Source organism: Nerophis ophidion, linkage group LG03 (assembly GCF_033978795.1).
Source record: "Nerophis ophidion isolate RoL-2023_Sa linkage group LG03, RoL_Noph_v1.0, whole genome shotgun sequence".
Lineage (NCBI taxonomy): Eukaryota > Metazoa > Chordata > Actinopteri > Syngnathiformes > Syngnathidae > Nerophis > Nerophis ophidion.
In genome coordinates, this window is record NC_084613.1 from 8,907,480 (window position 1) to 8,931,626 (window position 24,147).

At 31.8% G+C, this 24,147-nt stretch overlaps 1 protein-coding gene across 1 annotated transcript in view; it reads right to left on the reverse strand.

Annotated features, from left to right (window-relative positions):
* LOC133549072 (DNA (cytosine-5)-methyltransferase 3A-like) overlaps positions 1-24,147 on the reverse strand; it is a 76,739-nt gene that overhangs the window by 47,851 nt on the left and 4,741 nt on the right. Inside the window, exons 3-6 of the mRNA XM_061894172.1 lie at positions 14,929-15,027; positions 8,627-8,903; positions 4,636-4,736; positions 280-426 (exon numbers count right to left, since the gene is read on the reverse strand). Of these exons, the coding sequence (XP_061750156.1) occupies positions 280-426; positions 4,636-4,736; positions 8,627-8,903; positions 14,929-15,027 (624 nt within the window). The remainder of the gene's footprint in view (positions 1-279; positions 427-4,635; positions 4,737-8,626; positions 8,904-14,928; positions 15,028-24,147) is intronic.

Sequence of the window (24,147 nt, forward strand, 5' to 3'; positions counted from 1 at the left end):
ATAATTGTTTTTGTTGCAAATTAAAAAAAGTACAAGTAAAATAACTAAATTTTGTAAATGAAAAAAACGATTTGCAAGTAAAAAGAAAAATTTTCTGCAAATAAAAAAAACCGATTTGCCGGTAAAAACCTTTTTTTCGCAAATATAAAAAAAAAAGATTTGCAACAATTGTCAGCACAAAAGCCAGAAGGCTGTTCGAGTGCCACCGTCATGTCGTATCAGATGATGACCTTCTGAGGCCCCGCCCCCTTGCGGCCGGAGTAGAGCAGTGGTACTCACCTCCATCTTCCACTTGGCCAGCCACTCCTCCCTGGTCCGCTTGCTAATGTAATAAGGGTCGCCAGCCTGGAAGGTGACTCTGGGCACGGGTCTCTGGCGAAGGCTGACTTCCCAGGCCACGCCCCCTCGCAGCCTCCCACGACCTCCCTGTTCAAGGCGTTCACAACAACAACACAAATTAGCGTCTTTGGTAGCTTTCTCTTTCAAACACAGCGTCGCCCTAGCAACCGTCTCCTTCTCCTCTATCTTCCATCATCATCATCATCACCGGGGAGCTTTCCTTCCTCACGCCAACGCCTCGCCGTGGCGTCCATTTTTCCTCTTTTCAGCTTCAGGAGCGTAAATACATAGTCGTGTGTTGCTCTTCTCGCTCAATCTGCACTTACAATCTTTGTTTCCGCTGAAACACAACCAACAACCGGCGAGCATCTCAGGCTTCACGTAACTCGACTCTTCCACTGGCGACCCCGCCCGCCCACTCATCAGGACACGCCCCTTCATCATTGATGACGTCACGCCCATTGATGACATCATGCCCGTTACTAACGTCACCCCCGTTCATGACGCCGTGCCCATTATTGACGTCATGCCCATAGATGACATCATGCCCGTTATTAACATCACGTTGTTATTGACGTCACGCCTGTTGATGACGTCATGCCCGTTATTGACGTCACACCCATGGATGACATCATGCCCGTTCCTAACGTCACGCCCGTTATTGACGTCATGCCCCTTATTAACGTCAACCCCCGTTCTTAACGCCAGGCCTATTATTGACGTCACGCCCGTTGATGACATCACCCCCGTTGATGACGTCGCGCCTGCTCTTGACGTCACGCCCGTTGATGACGTCACGCCCGTTGAAGACGTCAAGCCCGTTATTAACGTCAACCCCCGTTCTTAACGCCAGGCCTATTATTGACGTCACGCCCGTTGATGACGTCACCCCCGTTCATGACGTCGCGCCTGTTGTTGACGTCACGCCCGTTATTGACGTCACAGTCATTGGTGATGTCACGCCCGTTGATGACGTCATGCCCATTGATGACATCACGCCCGTTGTTGACGTCATGCCGTTATTGACGTCACTCTCATTGATGATCTCACGCCCATTGATGATGTCATGCCCGTTGTTGACGTCACGCCCGTTGAAGACGTCATGCCCGTTATTGACGTCACACTCATTGATGACGTCACGCCCGTTGAAGACGTCATGCCCGTTATTGACGTCACACTCATTGATGACGTCACGCCCGTTGAAGACGTCATGCCCGTTATTGACGTCACACTCATTGATGACGTCACGCCCGTTGAAGACGTCATGCCCGTTATTGACGTCACACCCATGGATGACATCATGCCCGTTCCTAACGTCATGCCCGTTATTGACGTCACACCCATGGATGACATCATGCCCGTTCCTAACGTCACGCCCGTTATTGACGTCACGCCCGTTGAAGACGTCATGCCCGTTATTAACGTCAACCCCCGTTCTTAACGCCAGGCCTATTATTGACGTCACGCCCGTTGATGACATCACCCCGTTGATGACGTCACCCCCGTTCATGACGTCGCGCCTGTTGTTGACGTCACACCCGTTATTGACGTCACAGTCATTGGTGATGTCACGCCCGTTGATGACGTCATGCCCATTGATGACATCACGCCCGTTGTTGACGTCATGCCCATTATTGACGTCACACTCATTGATGATATCATGCCCATTGATGACATCACGCCCGTTGTTGACGTCATGCCCATTATTGACGTCACACTCATTGATGATATCACGCCCATTGATGATGTCATGCCCGTTGTTGACGTCACGCCCGTTGAAGACGTCATGCCCGTTATTGACGTCACACTCATTGATGACGTCACGCCCGTCGAAGACGTCATGCCCGTTATTGACGTCACACTCATTGATGACATCACGCCCGTTGGTGACGTCATGCCCATTGATGACATCACGCCCGTTGTTGACGTCATGCCCATTATTGACGTCACACTCATTGATGATATCACGCCCATTGATGATGTCATGCCCGTTGTTGACGTCACGCCCGTTGAAGACGTCATGCCCGTTATTGACGTCACACTCATTGATGACATCACGCCCGTTGGTGACGTCATGCCCATTGATGACATCACGCCCGTTGTTGACGTCATGCCCATTATTGACGTCACACTCATTGATGACATCACGCCCGTTGGTGACGTCATGCCCATTGATGACATCACGCCCGTTGTTGACGTCATGCACATTATTGACGTCACACTCATTGATGATATCACGCCCATTGATGATGTCATGCCCGTTGTTGACGTCACGCCCGTTGAAGACGTCATGCCCGTTATTGACGTCACACTCATTGATGACGTCACGCCCGTTGAAGACGTCATGCCCGTTATTGACGTCACACTCATTGATGACATCACGCCCGTTGGTGACGTCATGCCCATTGATGACATCACCACCGTTCATGTCATCATGCCCGTTATTAACATCAACTCCCGTTCATAACGCCAGGCCCATTAATGACGTCATGCCCATTATTGACGTCACACCCATTGATGACATCACGCCCGCTATTGGTGTCACGCCCGTTGAAGACGTCATGAACGGGCATGATGTCACACTCATTGATGATGTCATCCCCGTTGATGACATTACCCGTGTTGATGATGTCACGCCCGTTGATGACGTCACCCACATTGATGACGTCACGCCCGTTGACGATGCCATGCCTTTTATTGACGTCACACCCATTGATGTTACGCCCGCTGATGACGTCACAGCTGTTGATGACATCACACTTGTTGATGACGTCATGCCCATCATTGACGTCACGCCCGTTGATGACGCCATCCCCGTTAAAAACATCACCCCCATTATTGATGTCACCACCGTTGATGACATCACGCCCATTGATGATGTCACGTCCGTTGATGACGTCATGCAGGTTGATGACATCACGCCCGTTATTGACGTCATGTTTTTGTAGTAGAACCATAAAAGACAGCTCGTGTCATGTAGAGGATCTTTGACATGTGTTTGTTTTTTGTTTTTTTTAATCCAACCATCATCCATCCATCCATTTTCTACCCCTAATCCCCTTCGGGGTCGCGGGGGCGCTTAAACGTAATCGTAAAAACAGTTCCGGTCAAATAGAGGATCTTTGACTTTTTTTTTCTTTTTTTTAAATAGAATCTTAAAAACAGTTCCTGGCATATAGAGAATATTTGACTCATGTTTTTGTAATGAAACCATAAAAGACAGCTCCTCTCACATCGAGGATCTTTGATCTGTGTTTTTGTAACGGAACCTTAAAAACAGTTCCTGTCATAAAAAGGATCTTTGACTCGTGTTCTTTTTAATGGAATCTTAAAAACAGCTCTTGTCATATACAGGATCTTTGACCCGTGTTTTTGTAGTGGAACCTTAAAAACAGCTCCTGTATATAGAGGATCTTTGACTTGTGTTTTGTGTAGTCGAACCTTTAAAACAGTTCCGGTCATTTAGAGGATCTTTGACTTTTTTTTTTTATAGAATCCTGAAAACTGTTCCTGTCATATAGAGGATCTTCGACTTGTGTTATTTTTAATGGAACCTTGAAAACAGTTTCTGACATATAGAGGATCTTTGACTCATGTTTTTGTAAGGAAACCATAAAAGACGGATTGTGTTGCATGTAGAGGATCTTTGACTCGTGTTTTTTTTTTTATCCATCCATTTTATACCGCTTTTCCCCTTCAGGGTCGCTTAAATGTAACTTTAAAAACAGTTCCGGTCATATAGAGGATCTTTGACTTTTTTTTTTTTTTTTCTCATGGAATCTTAAAAACTGTTCCTGTCATATAAAGGATCTTCAACTTTAAAAAAAAAAAAAAATTATGGAATCTTAAAAACTGTTCCTGTCGTATAGAGGATCTTCGACTTGTATGTTTTTTTTTTTTAATGGAACTTTGAAAACAGTTCCTGTCATATAGAGGATCTTTGACTCATGTTTTTGTAATGAAACCATAAAAGACAGATCCTGTCACATCGAGGATCTTTGACCTGTGTTTTTGTAACGGAACCTTAAAAACAGTTCCTGTCATAAAAAGTATCTTTGACTCGTGTTCTTTTTAATGGAACCTTAAAAACAGCTCTCGTCATACAGAGGATTTTTGACCCGTGTTTTTGTAGTCGAACCTTAAAAACAGCTGCTATATATAGAGGATCTTTGACTTGTGTTTTTGTAGTGGAACCTTAAAAACAGCTGCTGTATATAGAGAATATTTTACAATCCGGATGGCAAACGTCCCATGGAGAGGACGAGCAGGAAAGAGGAAGTCCTCACGCCGACTTACCTCCATTTTCATCTCTTCACTCCCGTCCTGGTCCTGGTCCTGGTCCTGGTCCTGGTCCTGGTCCTGGTGCTGGTGCTGGTGCTGGTCCGTGTGCTCCACATCTGGGGAGGAAACCTTCCTTTTAGTTTGGGAAAAAGTCAAACTTTGTCACCTGCAAGAGGTTTGTACATGCGGAGCTTTTCTTCCTGCCACTCACACACCTGGACACACTTGTCAAAAGTTGTTTGTTCTGCAATAGCTGAATAGTTAATAAATATGCTGACAGCTAGTATTTCAACATAGTATTATTATACTACTAAATACTACTATAGTATTATTATACTATTAAACACTGCTATTCTACTAAATACTATAGTATTATTATACTACTAAATACTACTATTCTACCAAATACTACTATAGTATTATTATACTACTAAATACTGCTATTCTACTAAATACTACTATAGTATTATTGTACTATTAAACACTGCTATTCTACTAAATACTACTATAGTATTATTATACTACTAAATACTACTATTCTACCAAATACTACTATAGTATTATTATACTACTAAATACTGCTATTCTACTAAATACTACTATAGTATTATTATACTACTAAATACTACTATTCTACCAAATACTACTATAGTATTATTATACTACTAAATACTGCTATTCTACTAAATACTACTATAGTATTATTATACTACTAAATACTACTATTCTACCAAATACTACCATAGTATTATTATACTACTAAATACTGCTATTCTACAAAATACTACTATAGTATTATTATACTACTAAATACTACTATTCTACTAAATACTACTATAGTATTATTATACTACTAAATACTGCTATTCTACTAAATACTACTATAGTATTATTATACTACTAAATACTGCTATTCTACTAAATACTATAGTATTATTATACTACTAAATACTACTATTCTACCAAATACTACTATAGTATTATTATACTACTAAATACTGCTATTCTACTAAATACTACTATAGTATTATTGTACTATTAAACACTGCTATTCTACTAAATACTACTATAGTATTATTATACTACTAAATACTACTATTCTACCAAATACTACTATAGTATTATTATACTACTAAATACTGCTATTCTACTAAATACTACTATAGTATTATTATACTACTAAATACTACTATTCTACCAAATACTACTATAGTATTATTATACTACTAAATACTGCTATTCTACTAAATACTACTATAGTATTATTATACTACTAAATACTACTATTCTACCAAATACTACTATAGTATTATTATACTACTAAATACTGCTATTCTACAAAATACTACTATAGTATTATTATACTACTAAATACTACTATTCTACTAAATACTACTATAGTATTATTATACTACTAAATACTGCTATTCTCCAAAATACTACTATAGTATTATTATACTATTAAACACTGCTATTGTACTAAATGTTACTATTGTATTATTATACTACTAAATACTGCTATTCTACTAAATACTACGATAGTATTATTATACTACTAAATACTGCTATTCTACTTAATACTACTATAGTATTATTATACTAATAAATACTACTATTCTACTAAATAATACTATAGTATTATTATACTACTAAATACTGCTATTCTACTAAATACTACTATAGTATTATTATACTACTAAATACTACTATTCTACCAAATACTACTATAGTATTATTATACTACTAAATACTGCTATTCTACTAAATACTACTATAGTATTATTATACTACTAAATACTACTATTCTACCAAATACTACTATAGTATTATTATACTACTAAATACTGCTATTCTACAAAATACTACTATAGTATTATTATACTACTAAATACTACTATTCTACTAAATACTACTATAGTATTATTATACTACTAAATACTGCTATTCTCCAAAATACTACTATAGTATTATTATACTATTAAACACTGCTATTGTACTAAATGTTACTATTGTATTATTATACTACTAAATACTGCTATTCTACTAAATACTACGATAGTATTATTATACTACTAAATACTGCTATTCTACTTAATACTACTATAGTATTATTATACTAATAAATACTACTATTCTACTAAATAATACTATAGTATTATTATACTACTAAATACTGCTATTCTACTAAATACTACTATAGTATTATTATACTATAAATACTGCGCTTCTACAAAATACTACTATAGTATTATTATACTATTAAATACTGCTTTTCTACTAAATACTACTATATTATTGTTATACTACTAAATACTACTATTCTACCAAATACTACTATAGTATTATTATACTACTAAATACTGCTATTCTACTAAATACTACTATAGTATTATTGTACTATTAAACACTGCTATTCTACTAAATACTACTATAGTATTATTATACTACTAAATACTACTATTCTACCAAATACTACTATAGTATTATTATACTACTAAATACTGCTATTCTACTAATTACTACTATAGTATTATTATACTACTAAATACTACTATTCTACCAAATACTACTATAGTATTATTATACTACTAAATACTGCTATTCTACAAAATACTACTATAGTATTATTATACTACTAAATACTACTATTCTACTAAATACTACTATAGTATTATTATACTACTAAATACTGCTATTCTCCAAAATACTACTATAGTATTATTATACTATTAAACACTGCTATTCTACTAAATGTTACTATTGTATTATTATACTACTAAATACTGCTATTCTACTAAATACAACGATAGTATTATTATACTACTAAATACTGCTTTTCTACTAAATACTACTATATTATTGTTATACTACTAAATACTGCTATTCTACTAAATACTACTATAGTATTATTATACTAATACTGCGCTTCTACAAAATACTACTATAGTATTATTATACTATTAAATACTGCTTTTCTACTAAATACTACTATAGTATTATTATACTATTAAACACTGCTATTCTACTAAATACTATAGTATTATTATACTACTAAATACTGCTATTCTACAAAATACTTCTATAGTATTATTATACTACTAAATACTGCTATTCTACTAAATACTACTATAGCATTACTATACTACTAAATACTATTATTCTACTAAATACTACTATAGTATTATTATACTACTAAATACTGCTTTTCTACTAAATACTACTATAGTATTGTCATACTACTAAACACTGCTATTTGACTAAATACTACTATAGTATTATTATACTGCTATTCTGATAAATATACTATAATACTACTATGGTACTAGTACACTACTAGACACAACTATTCTACCAAATATAAATATTTTACTACCACTAAATCATACTATTCTACTAATTACTACTATAGTACTACTATGCTACTAAAGACTACTATTCTAACCTGGATCCCTCAGGCGGTACAGCATCAAAAAGCGACATCAGTGCGTATAGGATATCACCACATGGGCTCAGGAACACTTCTGAAAACCACTATCAGCAACTACAGTCGGTCGCTACGTCTGTAAGTGCAAGTTAAAACTCTACCACTACTATTTATCAACAACACCCAGAAACGCCGCCGGGTTCGCCGGGGCCCGAGCTCATCTAAGATGGACTGATGCAAAGTGGAAAAGTGTTCTGTGGTCTGACCAGTCCAAATTTCAAATTATATTTGGAAACTGTGGATGTGGTGTCCTCCGGAACAAAGAGGAAAAGAACCATCCGGATTGTTCCAGGCGCAAAGTTCAAAAGCCAGCATGTGTGATGGTATGGGGGTGCATTAGTGCCCGAGGCATGGGTAACTTACACATCTGTGAAGGCACCATTAATGCTGAAAGGTACATACAGGTTTTGGAGCAACCTATGTTGCCATCCAAGCAACGTTATCATGGACGCCCCTGCTTATTTCAGCGAGACGATGCCATGCCAGGTGTTACAAGTGTGGGTCAAACTAAGAAGTACTTACATTTAGTCGGGCGCTCCAGTTTCCGTCTCCCTCGCTTCTTGTGCGGCGTCACCCGGTCGTCCTGCCGGAGTCTGTCCTCCCGAGAAGGACTCCGGGCCCGGGTCTGGTCCTCTGCTCGGCAGGAGGAGGAAGAGGAGGAGAGTGACGAAGACGACCAAGGCTCCCTGAGGACCCCGTTCTTCACTTCCGTCCAATCCGGCCCGTCTCTGTCGCCGTTGTAGGACGACGGCGCTGGCGGCCTGGCGCCCTCGTTGTTGAATGAAATGCAGCTTTCTACCTGCGGGTGGAGGCGGGACGGGTAAGCACTCTGGATGTGGATCTTCAGGGTCACACAACGTGGTATTTGAAATGTGTTAACTGTTAGCACGCTAGCATGTTCAGCTGCCACTCACCTCATTTTACTTGGTACTTGAAACATGCTAACTGCTCGCATACATTTGCATGCTAACTTTTTTTAGCTCATTTTGCAGTCGTACACCTTAGTAACATAACTTGATACTTGACAAATGATAACTGTTAGCATGCTAGCTTTTTCAGCAAATTTTGCAGCCGTTCACCTTAAGGTACTTGACACATGCTAAGTGTTAGCATGCTAACATTTGCATACCAGTTTTTTAGCTAATTTTATCGGCCGTTCACCTCAATGTACTCGACATGTGCTAACTGTTAGCAGGCTTACATTTGCATGCACATTTTTTAGTTAAATTTGAAGCCGCACACCTTAGTCATATAACCTGATACTTGACACATGCTAACTGTGAACATGCTAACATTAAAATGCTAGCTGTTTAAGCTAATTTTGCTGCCGTACATATACTAAATGTTAGCATGCTAACATTAACATATTTTACTGTTTCAGTTATTTTTTCACTCGTTCACCTCAGGGCACTTGACACATGCTAACTGCTAGCATAATAGCATTTGCATGCTAACTTTTTTAGCTAAATTTGCAACCTTTTACCTTAGTCATATAAATTGATATTTGACACATGCTAACTGTTAGCATGCTAACATTAAAATGCTACCTGTTTGAGCTGATTTTGCAGCTGTTCACCTCAGGGAACTTGACACATGCTAACTGCTAGCATAATGACATTTGAATGCCAACTTTTGTAGCTACATTTGCAGTCGTTTACCTTAGTCATATAACTTGATACTTGACAAATGATAAATGTTAGCATGCTAGCTGTTTTAGCTCAGTTTTCAGCCCTTCACCTCAGGGCACTTGACACATGCTAACTATTAGAATGCTAACATTTGCTTACTATAATTTTTTTTGCTAAATTTGCAGCCGTTTTACCTTGGTCTTATAACTTGCTGCTTGACAAAATGATAACTGTTAACATGCCAGCTGTTTCAGCTAATTTTGCAGCCGTTCACCTTAGGGCACTTGACACATGCTAACTGTTAGCAAGCTAACATTTTCTTGCTATATTTATTTTTTTTTAGCTAATTTTGCAGCCGTTTACCTTAGTATTTAACTTGATACTTGACAAAATTATAACTGTTAGCATGCTAGCTGTTTCAGCTAATTTTGCTGATATAACTTGATACTTGACCAATGCTCACTGTTAGCATGCTAACATTTGCTTGCTCTATTTATTTATTTTAGCTAATTTTGCAGCCGTTTACCTTAGTCATGTAACTGGATACTTGACAAAAGATAACTGTTAGCATGCTAGCTGTTTTAGCTAATTTTGCAGCCGTTCACCTCAAGGTACTTGACACATGCAAACTGTCAGCATGCTAACATTTGCATGCTAATTTTTTTAGCTAATTTTACAGCTGTTCACCTCAAGGTACTCGACACGTGCTAACATTTGCATGCACATTTTTTGGCCAATTTTGCAGCCGCACACCTTAGTCATTTAACCTGATACTTGAAACATGCTAACAGTTAGCATGATAACATTAAAATGTTAGCTGTTTCAGCTAATTTTGCAGCTGCACACCTTAGTCATATAACCTGATACTTGACACATGCTAACTGTTAGTATGCTAACATTAAAATGCTAGCTCTTTCAGCTAATTTTGCAACCTTACACATGCGAGCTGTTAGCATGCCAACATTAACATGCTAACTGTTTCAGCTAATTTTGCAGCCGTTCACCTCAGGGCACTTGACACATGCTAACTGCTAGTATACTAGAATTTGCATGCTAACTTTTTTTGCTAAAATTGCAGCCTTTTACCTTAGTCATATAACTTGATACTCGACACATGCTAACTGTTAGCATGCTAATATTAACATGTTAACTGTTTCAGCTAATTTTGCAGCCGTTCACCTCAGGGCACTTGACACATGCTAACTGCTAGCATAATAGCATTTGCATGTTAACTTTTTTAACTAAAATTGCAGCCTTTTACCTTAGTCACATAACTTGATACTCGACACATGCTAACTGTTAGCATGCTAATATTAACACGTTAACTGTTTCGGCTAATTTTGCAGCCGTTCACCTCAGGGCACTTTACACATGCTAACTGCTAGCATAATAGCATTTGCATGCTAACTTTTTTAGCTAAAATTGCAGCCTTTTACCTTAGTCATATAACTTGATACTCGACACATGCTAACTGTTAGCATGCTAATATTAACATGTTAACTGTTTCAGCTAATTTTGCAGCCGTTCACCTCAGGGCACTAGACACATGCTAACTGCTAGCATAATAGCATTTGCATGTTAACTTTTTTAACTAAAATTGCAGCCTTTTACCTTAGTCATATAACTTGATACTCGACACATGCTAACTGTTAGCATGCTAATATTAACACGTTAACTGTTTCAGGTAATTTTGCAGCCGTTCACCTCAGGGCACTTTACACATGCTAACTGCTAGCATAATAGCATTTGCATGCTAACTTTTTTAGCTAAAATTGCAGCCTTTTACCTTAGTCATATAACTTGATACTCGACACATGCTAACTGTTAGCATGCTAATATTAACATGTTAACTGTTTCAGCTAATTTTGCAGCCGTTCACCTCAGGGCACTTGACACATGCTAACTGCCCGCATGCTAATATTTGCTTGCTATATTTCTTTAGCTATTTTTGCAGTCGTACACCTTGGTCGTGTAGTCTAAGCAGAAGATTTTTGAGCTTCTATTGTTGCCCTTTTTTTGTTTGTTTTTACGACAGCACACAAACATGTCAGGAATGTTAGCTGCTTGAAAACACACACACATTTCAGTGTGTGTGTGTGTGCGATGACAGCCGCCACAACACAGACTGTCGTTGTTACGTATCGGGTCTTTAAATGAAGAAAAAAAAAGGGTGTCTAAAAATAGAAACATTTAGCGGGTCAACGGGGGCGGAAAGTGGAACATGTCTTGTCACTTTTTGTCTGCGGAAACACTTTGCTGGAAGACAGAAATGCTACATGCTAACATTACATTTTAACGTCATGCCAGGTTAGCAACATTAACATAGCTATGTGAGCTACATGCTAATGTTACATTTTAACATAGTGCTAAGCTAGCAACACTGGTATAGCTAAAAGTTGATTTTCAAGGCAAAAAATGATTTTCAAGGTAAAAGTTAATTTTCAAGGGAAAAAAAATATTTTCAAGGAAAAAAATATTTTCAAAGTAAAATTTGATTTTCAAGACTAAAAATTATTTGAAGGGAGAAAAAATATTTAAGGTAAAAGTTGATTTTCAAGGAAAAAAATATATTTTCAAGGTAAAAGTTGATTTTAAAGACAAAAAATTATTTTCAAGGTAAAAGTTGATTTCCATGGAAAACAATGATTTTCAAGGTAAAAGTTGACTTTCAAGACAAAAAATGATTTCTAAGGAAAAAATTTTTTCAAAGAAAAATTTGATTTTCAACACTAAAATTTTCAAGGAGAAAAAATATTTTCAAGGTAAAAGTTGGTTTTCAAGACAAAACATTATCTTCAAGGTAATGTTGATTTTCATGACAAAAAATAATTTTAATGACAAAAATGTATTTTAAAGGTAAAAGTTGATTTTCAAGGAAAACTAATATTTTCAAGGTAAAATTTTATTTTCAAGGAGAAAAATTGTTTTCAAGGTAAAAGTTGATTTCCAAGGGAAAAAAATTATTTTCAAGGTAAAATTTGATTTTCAAGACGAAAAATTGTTTTCAGGGACAAAAATTATTTTCAAGATAAAAGTAGATTTTCAAGGTAAAATTTGTTGATTTTCAAGAAAAAAAATGACTTTAATGACAAAAATTTATTTTCAAGGTAAAAGTTGATTTTCAAGGAAAACAAATATTTTCAAGGTAAAATTTGATTTTTAAGACTAAAAATGATTGTCAGGGAGAAAATGTATTTAAGGTAAAAGTTGATTTTCAAGACAAAAAAATATTTTCAAGGTAAAAGTTGCTTTTAAAGGAAAAAAAATTTTCTCAAGGTAAAATTTGATTTTCAAGACTAAAATTATTGTCAGGGAGAAAAAATATTTAAGGTAAAAGTTGATTTTAAAGACCAAAAATTATTTTCAAGGTAAAAGTTGATTTCCAAGGAAAACAATGATTTTCAAGGTAAAAGTTGATTTTCAAGGAAAAAAAACATTCTCAAGGTCATATTTGATTTTCAAGACTAAAAATGATTTTCAAGGTAAAAGTTGATTTTCAAGGCAAAAAAATATTTTCAAGGTAAAATTTGATTTTCAAGACTAAAAATTATTTTCAGGGACAAAAAATATTTTCAAGGTAAAGGTTGATGTTCAAGGTAAAATTTGTTGATTTTCAAGGGGAAAAAAATGATTTTCAAGGTAAAAGTTGATTTTCATGACAAAAAATAATTTTCAAGGTAAAAGTTGATTTTCATGACCAAAAATGATTTTCAAGGTAAAAGTTGATTTTCATGACAAAAAATTACTTAAATGACAAAAATTTATATTCAAGGTAAAAGTTGATTTTCAGGGAAAATGTTAATTTTCAAGGAAAAAAAAATATTTTTAAGATAAAATTAGATTTTCAAGACAACATTTTTATTTTCAAAGTAAAAGTTGATTCTCCCGAAAAAAATTATTTCCAAGGAAAAACATTTTTTCAAAGTAAAATTTGAGTTTCAAGACTAAAAATTATTTTCAGGGTCAAAAATTATTTTCAACGTTAAAGTTGATTTTGAAGGTAAAAGTTGTTGAATTTCAAGGAAAAAAATTATTTTCAAGGCAAAAGTTGTTGAATTTCAAGGAAAAAAATGATTTTCAAGGTAAAAGTTGATTTTCAAGAAAAAAAAATGATTTTCAATGTAAAAGTAGTTTTTAATGACAAAAAATTACATTAATGACAAAAATTTATTTTCAAGGTAAAAGTTGATTTTCAGGGAAAATGTTGATTTTCAAGACAAAAAATAATTTTCAAGGTAAAAGTTGATTCTCAAGAAAAAAAAATGATTTCCAAAGAAAAAATGATTTTCAAGGTAACATTTGATTTTCAAGACTAAAAATTATTTTCAGGGACAAAAATTATTTTCAACGTAAAAGTTGATTTTCGAGGTAAAAGTTGTTGAATTTCAAGGAAAAACATGATTTTCAAGGTAAAAGTTGATTTTTAAGACAAAACATGATTTTCAAGGTAAAACTTGATTTTAAGACAAAAAATGATTTTTAAGGTAAAAGTACATTTTCATGACAAAAAATTACTTTTATGACCAAAATTTATTTTCAATATAAAAGTTGATTTTCAGGGAAAATGTTGATTTTCAAGGGAAAAAAACATTTTCAAGGAAAAAGTTGATTTTCAAGACAAAAAATGATTTTCAAGGTAAAAGTTGATTCTCAAGACCAAAATGATTTTCAAGGTAAAAGTTAATTTTCATGATGAACATTTATTTTCAAGGTAAAAGTTAATTTTCATGACGAACATTTATTTTCAAGGTAAAAGTTGATTTTCAAGGCAAATGTTGATTTTCAAGGAAAAAAAATATTTTCAAGGTAGAAGTTGATTTTCAAGACAAAAAATTATTTTCAAGGTAAAAGTTGATTCTCAAGAAAAAAAAAGATTTCCAAAGAAAAAATGATTTTCAAGATAAAATTTGATTTTCAAGACTAAAAATTATTTTCAAGGAGAAAAAATATTTTCAAGGTAAAAGTTGATTTCCAAGTTAAAAATGATTTTCAAGGTAAAATTTGATTTTTAAGACTAAAAATAATTTTCAAGGAGAAAAAATATTTTCAAGGTAAAAGTTGATTTTCATGACAAAAATTGATTTTAATGACAAAAATGGATTTCCAAGGTAAAATTAGATTTTCAAGACAAAAAATAATTTTCAAGGTACAAGTAGATTTTTGGGAAAAAGTTGATTTTCAATAAAAAAAACTTACAGGAAGTTGCTTCCGCTTCCGTGCGAGCTTGGCGTGCGCAGACGCGGTGCAGTTCGCCTCATCCGTCATCAGGTCCAATTCCCGTACCGCGTTGTCTCGCTGCAGAGAAGGACAAACAGCACTTTTTGGAACAAAGTCCTTCTATATGTTTGTAGTCATTCGTTATTATTATTACAATGTCTTTTGCTGCCGGCGGCTCATTCTAAAAATACTATTATAAAAATTGAAAAAATAAAAACATGTCAAAATAAAGTTTTCCTTGGCAAAAAGGGCATTAAACAAACATAAAAAAATATTCAAAAATGATAATTGACGGATAGATCAGAAGTTGATCTCATATATAATAGTTGCAAGTAAAAAATATATTTAAAATTATGTATAACTTTAATTTTATTTTATCATTATTTACTATTTTTAATTAAAACCATAAAAATATGTCAAAAATAAAATTTTCTTTGGCAAAAAGGGCATAAAACAAACAACAAAATATTCAAAAATGATAATTGACGGATTGATTCGGAAGTTGATCTCATATACAAGAGTTGGAAGTTAAAAAAAAAAGTATAACTTTCATATTATTTTAATATTATTTAATATTTTTAATTAAAAACATAAAAATATGTAAAAACTAAGTTTTCTTTGGCAAAAAAGGTATAAAACAAACATAAAAAAATACTCAAAAATGATAATTGACGGATAAATCGGAAGTTGATCTCATATGTAAGAGCTGGAAGTAAAAAAATACTGTAGAACTTTTATTTTATTATTATTTGCTATTTTAAATTTTGGTGTTTTTCTTTGAAACTGTCATCGTTCAAAAGAGAAATATACTGTGTTCAATATTGTTTTGAATTATTTAAAATAAATAAATAAATTAAAAATAAATGAATATAGCTTATTTTTTTAAACTTCTATTAATGCGGCCATTTTCAATCCCCTATTTTATTGGGATTTTGTTTCAAACTGTCATTTCTTAAAAAATAATAATCAATCAAAATAAATGTTATTATGAATTATTCATCTATTTAAGGCTTCAATTACTTCACATCAAATATTCCACTTTAAAATATTTTATGGGGGAATATGTTGTATATTTGCCATAAAAGAAAATTAGTTTTATTTGACAAAATGCAAAAAACAAACAAAAAAACATGTATTACTTATTTGTAAAAAAAAAAAAAAAATCTTTGAGTGGGACTGTTTTTGAATTCTTTTTTAAATTTGTTACAAAAATAATATTGAATTAAAATCAATGTCATGAATTATTGACATTTCTCGGGCTCCAATTACTTCACATCAAATATTACACTTTGAAATATTTATCAAATTTTTTTTTACCATAAAAAAACCTGTTTTCTTTGACGAAAAATGCAAAAAAAAATAAAGTAATAATAATTTTAAAAAACCCATGTATGACTTATTTGTAAAACTTTATTGAGTGGGGCTCTTTTTGGACTTTTGAAAAAATTAGCCCAAAAATAATGTTGTCATGAATTATTGACATATCTCAGGCTCCAATTATTTCACATCAAATATTACACTTTGAAATATTTTTGAAGTATTTTTTGACATTAAAAAACTAAGTTTCATTTGACCACAAATGCAAAAAAAAAATAAAACAATTAGTGAAAATAAAAAAATAACATGTATGACTTATTTGTAAAACTTTTAAGAATGGGTCTCTTTTTATTTTTTATTTTTAAATTGCTAAAAAAAAAAAAAAATAATAAAAGTATTGACATATCTCGGGCTCCAATTATTTCACATCAAATATTACACTTTGAAATATTTTTGAAGTATTTTTTGCCATAAAAAAACTAAGTTTTATTTGACGACAAATGCAAAAAAATAAATAAAGCCATAAATAAATAAAAATACCATTTATGACTTATTGGTAAAACTTTATTGCATGGTGCTCTTTTTCATTTAAAAAAAAAAAATTGCTAAAAAAAAAAAAAAGGAATAACTGACATTTCTCGGGCTCCAATTATTTCACATCAAATATTATAATATAAATATTAAATTTTTTGGGGAGAATTGTTTTGCCATAAACAAACTATGTTTTATTTAACGGAAAAAAAAACAAGAAAAAAAAACATGAAGGACTTACTTGTAAAACATTTTTGAGTGGGGCTCTTTTTGGATTTTATTTTCAAAAGTGCTCAAAAAATAATTATGAACTAAAATCTATGTTGTCATGAATTATTGATATTTATCGGGCTCCAATTACTTCACATCAAATATCACACATTGAAATATTTTTCAAGCATTTTTTATACCATAAAAAAACAGCTTTTATTTAACGAAAAATGCAACAACAAAAAAATATATTTATACATATAAAATACCATGTATGACTTAATTGTAAAAAAAAATTGAGTGGGGCTCTTTTTGGATTTTTAAAAAATGTGCTCAAAAAAATTAAAATGAATTAAATCAATGCCATAAAAAAACTAATTTTCATTTGACGAAAAATGCACAAAAAACAAACAAACAAAAAAAAAACATGTATGACATATTTGTCAAACTTTTTTGAGTGGGAGCTCTTTTTGGATTTTTAAAAAATGTGCTCAAAAATAATAATGAATCAAAATCAATGTTTTTATGAATTATTGACATTTCTCTGGCTCCAATTATTTCACATCAAATATTACACTTTGAAATATTTTTCGGGTATTTTTTTATTTAAAAAAAAAAAAACTACTATGTTTTACCTGACGAAAAAAACAAAATATGAAAAAAATATTTAAAAAAATAAAAATAAAACATGCAAAACTTATTTGTAAAACTGTTTTGAGTGCGCCTCTTTTTGGATTTTTTTAAAAATGTGCTCAAAATATAATAATGAATGTTGTAATATTATGAACGTAATATTTCACATCAAATATTACACTTTGAAATATTTTTTAAGTATTTTTTTACCATAAAAAAACTGTTTTATTTGACGAAAAATGCAAATAAAAACAATATATTAAAAAAAAACATGTATGACTTAATTGTAAAACTATATTTCACATAAAATATTACATTTTCAAATGTTTTTGAAGTATTTTTTTTTACAATAAAGAAACTGTGTTTTATTTGATGAAAAATGCAAAGGAATAAAACAATTAAAAAAAAAAAAGAAACATGTATGACTTAATTGTAAAACTATATTTCACATAAAATATTACATTTTCAAATGTTTTTGAAGTATTTTTTTTACAATAAAGAAACTGTGTTTTATTTGATGAAAAATGCAAAGGAATAAAAAAATTAAAAAAAAAAAAGAAACATGTATGACTTAATTGTAAAACTATATTTCACATAAAATATTACATTTTCAAATGTTTTTGAAGTATTTTTTTTACAATAAAGAAAACTATGTTTTATTTGATGAAAAATGCAAAGGAATAAAAAATTAAAAAAAAAAAAGAAACATGTATGACTTATTTGTAAAACTTTTTTGAGTGGGGCTTTTTTTGGATTTTTTAAAAATGTGCTCAAAAATAATAATGAATCAAAATGAATGTTGTCATGACTTATTGACATTTCTCCGGCTAAAATTACTTCACATCAAATATTACACTTTGAAATATTTCTCAAGTTTTTTTTACCATAAAAAAACTAGGTTTTATTTCACGAAAAATGCAAAAAAAAAAATAAATAAATACCATATATGACTTATTTGTAAAACTTTTTAGAGTGGGGCTCTTTTTGGATTTTTTAAAAATGTGCTCAAAAATAATAATGAATGAAAATCAATGTCGTCATGACTTATTGACATTTCTACGGCTCCAATTACTTCATATCAATATTTTTCAAGTATTTTTTTTACCATAAAAAAGTAGGTTTTATTTAACGAAAAATGTAGAAAGAAAAAAAAAAAACCATATATGACTTATTTGTAAAAAAAAATTTGTGTGGGGCTCTTTTTGGATTTTTTAAAAATGTGCTCAAAAAAATTAAAATGAATTAAATCAATGCCATTAAAAACTACTTTTTATTTGACGAAAAATGCAAAAAAACAAACAAACAAACAAAACAAATAAAACATGTATGACTTATTTGTAAAACTTTTTTAAGTGGGGCTCTTATTGGATTTTTTAAAAATGTGCTCAAAAATAATAATGAATCAAAATCAATGTTGTCATGAATTATTGACATTTCTACGGCTCCACTTACTTCATATCAATATTTTTCAAGTATTTTTTTTACCATAAAAAACTAGGTTTTATTTAACGAAAAATGTAGGAAAAAAAATAATAATAAAATAAAATAACATATATGACTTATTTGTAAAAAAAATTTGAGTGGGGCTCTTTTTGGATTTTTTAAAAATGTGCTCAAAAAAATTAAAATTAATTAAATCAATGCCATTAAAAACTACTTTTTATTTGACGAAAAATGCAAAAAAACAAACAAACAAACAAAACAAATAAAACATGTATGACTTATTTGTAAAACTTTTTTAAGTGGGGCTCTTATTGGATTTTTTTAAAATGTGCTCAAAAATAATAATGAATCAAAATCAATGTTGTCATGAATTATTGACATTTCTCCGGCTCCAATTACTTCATATCAATATTTTTCAAGTATTTTTTTTTACCATAAAAAACTAGGTTTTATTTAACGAAAAATGTGGGGGGAAAAAAAAATACATATATGACTTATTTGTTAAAAAAATTTGTGTGGGGCTCTTTTTGGATTTTTAAAAAATGTGCTCAAAAAAATTAAAATGAATTAAATCAATGCCATTAAAAAACTACTTTTTATTTGACGAAAAATGCAAAAAAACAAATAATCAAACAAAACAAATAAAACATGTATGACTTATTTGTAAAACTTTTTTAAGTGGGGCTCTTTTTGGATTTTTTTAAAATGTGCTCAAAAATAATAATGAATCAAAATCAATGATGTCATGACTTATTGACATTTCTCCGGCTCCAATTACTTCATATCAACATTTTTCAAGTATTTTTTTTACCATAAAAAACTAGGTTTTATTTAACGAAAAATGCAACAAAAAAAAATACAAACAAAAAAAATACCATATATGACTTATTTGTAAAAAAAAAATTGTTTGGGGCTCTTTTTGGATTTTTAAAAAATGTGCTCAAAAAAATTAAAATTAATTAAATCAATGCCATTAAAAAACTACTTTTTATTTGACGAAAAATGCAAAAAAACAAACAAACAAACAAAACAAATAAAACATGTATGACTTATTTGTACAACTTTAGTGAGTCGGGCTCTTTTGGGATTTTTTAAAAATGTGCTCAAAAATAATAATGAATCAAAATCAATGTTGTCATGAATTATTGACAATTCTACGGCTCCAATTTTTTTTTTTTCAAGTATTTTTTTTCACCATAAAAAACTCGGTTTCATTTAACGAAAAATGTAAAAAAAAAATAAAAAATAAAAAATAAAACACTACATATGATTTATTTGTAAAAAAAAATTGAGTAGGGCAATTTTTGGATTTTTAAAAAATGTGCTTTAAAAAAAAAAAAAAATTAAATCAATGCCATAAAAAAACATACTTTTTATTTGACGAAAAATGCAAAAAAACAAAAAAAACATGTATGAGTTATTTGTAAAACTTTTTTGAGTATTCTGTTTTTATTTACCGTTTACACATCGTGCCAACTTGCATAGCGAGGCGATTCTACTTTTATATTCTTACATTCACTGTTAAAAAGGGGCCCTCTGACTGGCTTGTGGCCCTCAGTGAAAACAAGCTCCAGACCCCCGAACTACACATTTAAACCTTCAAAAGAAAATGCATATTTGACATATTTTTTTTACTATTTTTATGACTGAGCCCAAACCTGCGGGGCGCTCTTAAGGGGAAAAAAAAAAAAAAAAAATCAATAAAAAGTTGAAAAATTGTAATGGTTATGAAAATGAAGGATATAAAAATAGCCCCTGCATGCTCTGATTTTTTAGTGGAAAAAGTTAGGACACCCCTGCTGTAAATGCCTTCATCAGGACAGGTGTGCTGAAGAGTCTGCAACACCACATTTTTTACCCTTTAGGGGGTAAAGAAACCACCAGGCTGGGGTGAAGCCTACGTGTGTGTAAGTGTGTGTGTGTGTGTGTGTGTGTGTGTGTGCGTTTACCATTACCGTCGGAGTAGCTGCTTACTACGGCTGTTGCTAAGCAACAAGATGGGGGCCAGTGCTGTGTAATGGAAACGTGGAAGCAAAAGGACACAATTGCCTTACGCTTACTACTACACCCCCCCCCCCCCCACACACACACACACACCCACGCAGCCAACGCCCTCGCCATATACAGTATGTCACACCATCATCATCATCATCATCATCATCATCATCATCAAACATGGCGCCAGTGCCATCATGAAATATCGGCCATTCACAAAAGAGGCGATGGAGGTTATGGATTTAGACGTTTTCATTGATTTTATGTCAGATTATTTCTGTCAATCACTCGCTGGGAGAGAGCAGACCTGACAGCTGATGTCAGATGAACACAAAAACGTAACGTTTGTTGTCAAATAAACACAAAAACCTGACCATTGATGACAAATAAACACAGAAACATGACATTTAATGTCAAATAAACGCAAAAACATGATGTTTGTTGTCAAATAAACACAAAAACCTGAGATTTCATGTTAAATAATCACAAAAACTTGATGTTTGATGTCAAACAAATACACAAACCTGATATTTGTTGTCAAATAAACACAAAAACATGACAATTGATGTCAAATAAACACAAAAAACTGACATTTGTTGTCAAATAAACACAAAAACTTGACATCTGATGTCAAATAAACACAAAAACTGGATGTTTGATGTCAAATAAATACAAAAACCTGACATTTGTTGTCAAATAAACACAAAAAACTGAGATTTGATATCAAATATACACAAAAACTTGATGTTTTATGTTAAAGATACACAAAAATTTGATGTTTGGTGTCAAATAAACACAAAAACCTGAGATTTGATGTTAAATAAACACACAGACCTGACGTTTGTTGTCAAATAAAAACAAAAACCTGACGTTTGTTGTCAAATAAACACAAAAACCTGACAATTGATGACAAATAAACACAAAAACATGACATTTAATTTCAAATAAACACAAAAACCTGACGTTTGTTGTCAAATAAACACAAAAACCTGACATTAATTGTCAAATAAAAACAAACACCTGACAATTGATGTCGAATAAACACAAAAACCTGACAATTGATGACAAATAAACACAAAAACATGACATTTAATTTCAAATAAACACAAAAACCTGACATTTGATGTCAAATAAACACAAAAACCTGACAATTGATGTCGAATAAACACAAAAACCTGATATTTGTTGTCAAACAAATACACAAACCTGATATTTGTTGTCAAATTAACACAAAAACATGACAATTGATGTCAAATAAACACAAAAAACTGACATTTGTTGTCAAATAAACACAAAAACTTGACATCTGATGTCAAATAAACACAAAAACTGGATGTTTGATGTCAAATAAATACAAAAACCTGACATTTGTTGTCAAATAAACACAAAAAACTGAGATTTGATATCAAATATACACAAAAACTTGATGTTTTATGTTAAAGATACACAAAAATTTGATGTTTGATGTCAAATAAACACAAAAACCTGAGATTTGATGTTAAATAAACACACAGACCTGACGTTTGTTGTCAAATAAAAACAAAAACCTGACGTTTGTTGTCAAATAAACACAAAAACCTGACAATTGATGACAAATAAACACAAAAACATGACATTTAATTTCAAATAAACACAAAAACCTGACATTTGTTGTCAAATAAACACAAAAACCTGACATTAATTGTCAAATAAAAACAAACACCTGACAATTGATGTCGAATAAACACAAAAACCTGACAATTGATGACAAATAAACACAAAAACATGACATTTAATTTCAAATAAACACAAAAACCTGACATTTGATGTCAAATAAACACAAAAACCTGACAATTGATGTCGAATAAACACAAAAATCTGATATTTGTTGTCAAATAAACACAAAAACCTGACATTAATTGTCAATTAAAAACAAAAACCTGACCTTTGATGTCAAAAAAACACAAACACCTGATATTTGTTGTCAAACACAAAAACTTGATGTTTTATGTTAAATATACACAAAAACCTGACATTTGTTCTTAAATAAACATAAAAACCAGACATTTGTTTTAAAATAAACACAAAAACCTGACGTTTGATGTTAAATAAACACAAAAACCTGATGTTTGTTGTCAAATAAACCCATAAAACTGACATTAGTTGTCAAATAAACACAGAAACCTGACAATTGATGACGAATAAACACAAAAACCTGACATTTGTTGTCAAATAAACACACAAACCTGACAATTGATGTCAAAAAAACACACAAACCTGACATTTGTTGTCAAATAAACACACAAACCTGACGTTTGATGTCAAATAAATACAAAAACCTGGGATTTGTTGTCAAACAAATACACAAACCTGATATTTGTTGTCAAATAAACACAAAAACATGACAATTGATGTCAAATAAACACAAAAACCTGACATTTGTTGTCAAATAAACACAAAAACTTGACATCAGATATCAAATAAACACAAAAACTGGACTTTTGATGTCAAATAATTACACAAACCTGATATTTGTTGTCAAATAAACACAAAAACCTGACATTTGTTGTCAAATAAACACAATAACTTGACATCTGATGTCAAATAAACACAAAAACTGGATGTTTGATGTCAAATAATTACACAAACCTGATATTTGTTGTCAAATAAACACAAAAACCTGACATTTGTTGTCAAATAAACACAAAAACTTGATGTTTGATGTCAAATAAACATACAAACTTGACAATTGATGTAAAAAAAAAACACAAAAACCTGACAATTGATGACAAATAAACACAAAAACATGACATTTGTTGTTAATTAAACACAAAAACTTGATGTTTGATGTCAAATAAACACAAAAACCTGACAATTGATGTCAAATAAACACAAAAACCTGACAATTTATGTCAAATAAACACCAAAACCTAGGATTTGATGTTTGTGGAGAGAATGAACACGTTCAGTGGAAGGCTCAGACTCCCTAAATACAACACGCAACGACACAGGAGGTCCTTCATAGCGACAGCCATCAGACTGTATGATGCATATGTTCCTTGACTGCACTTAAATGTAGAATATATGTAG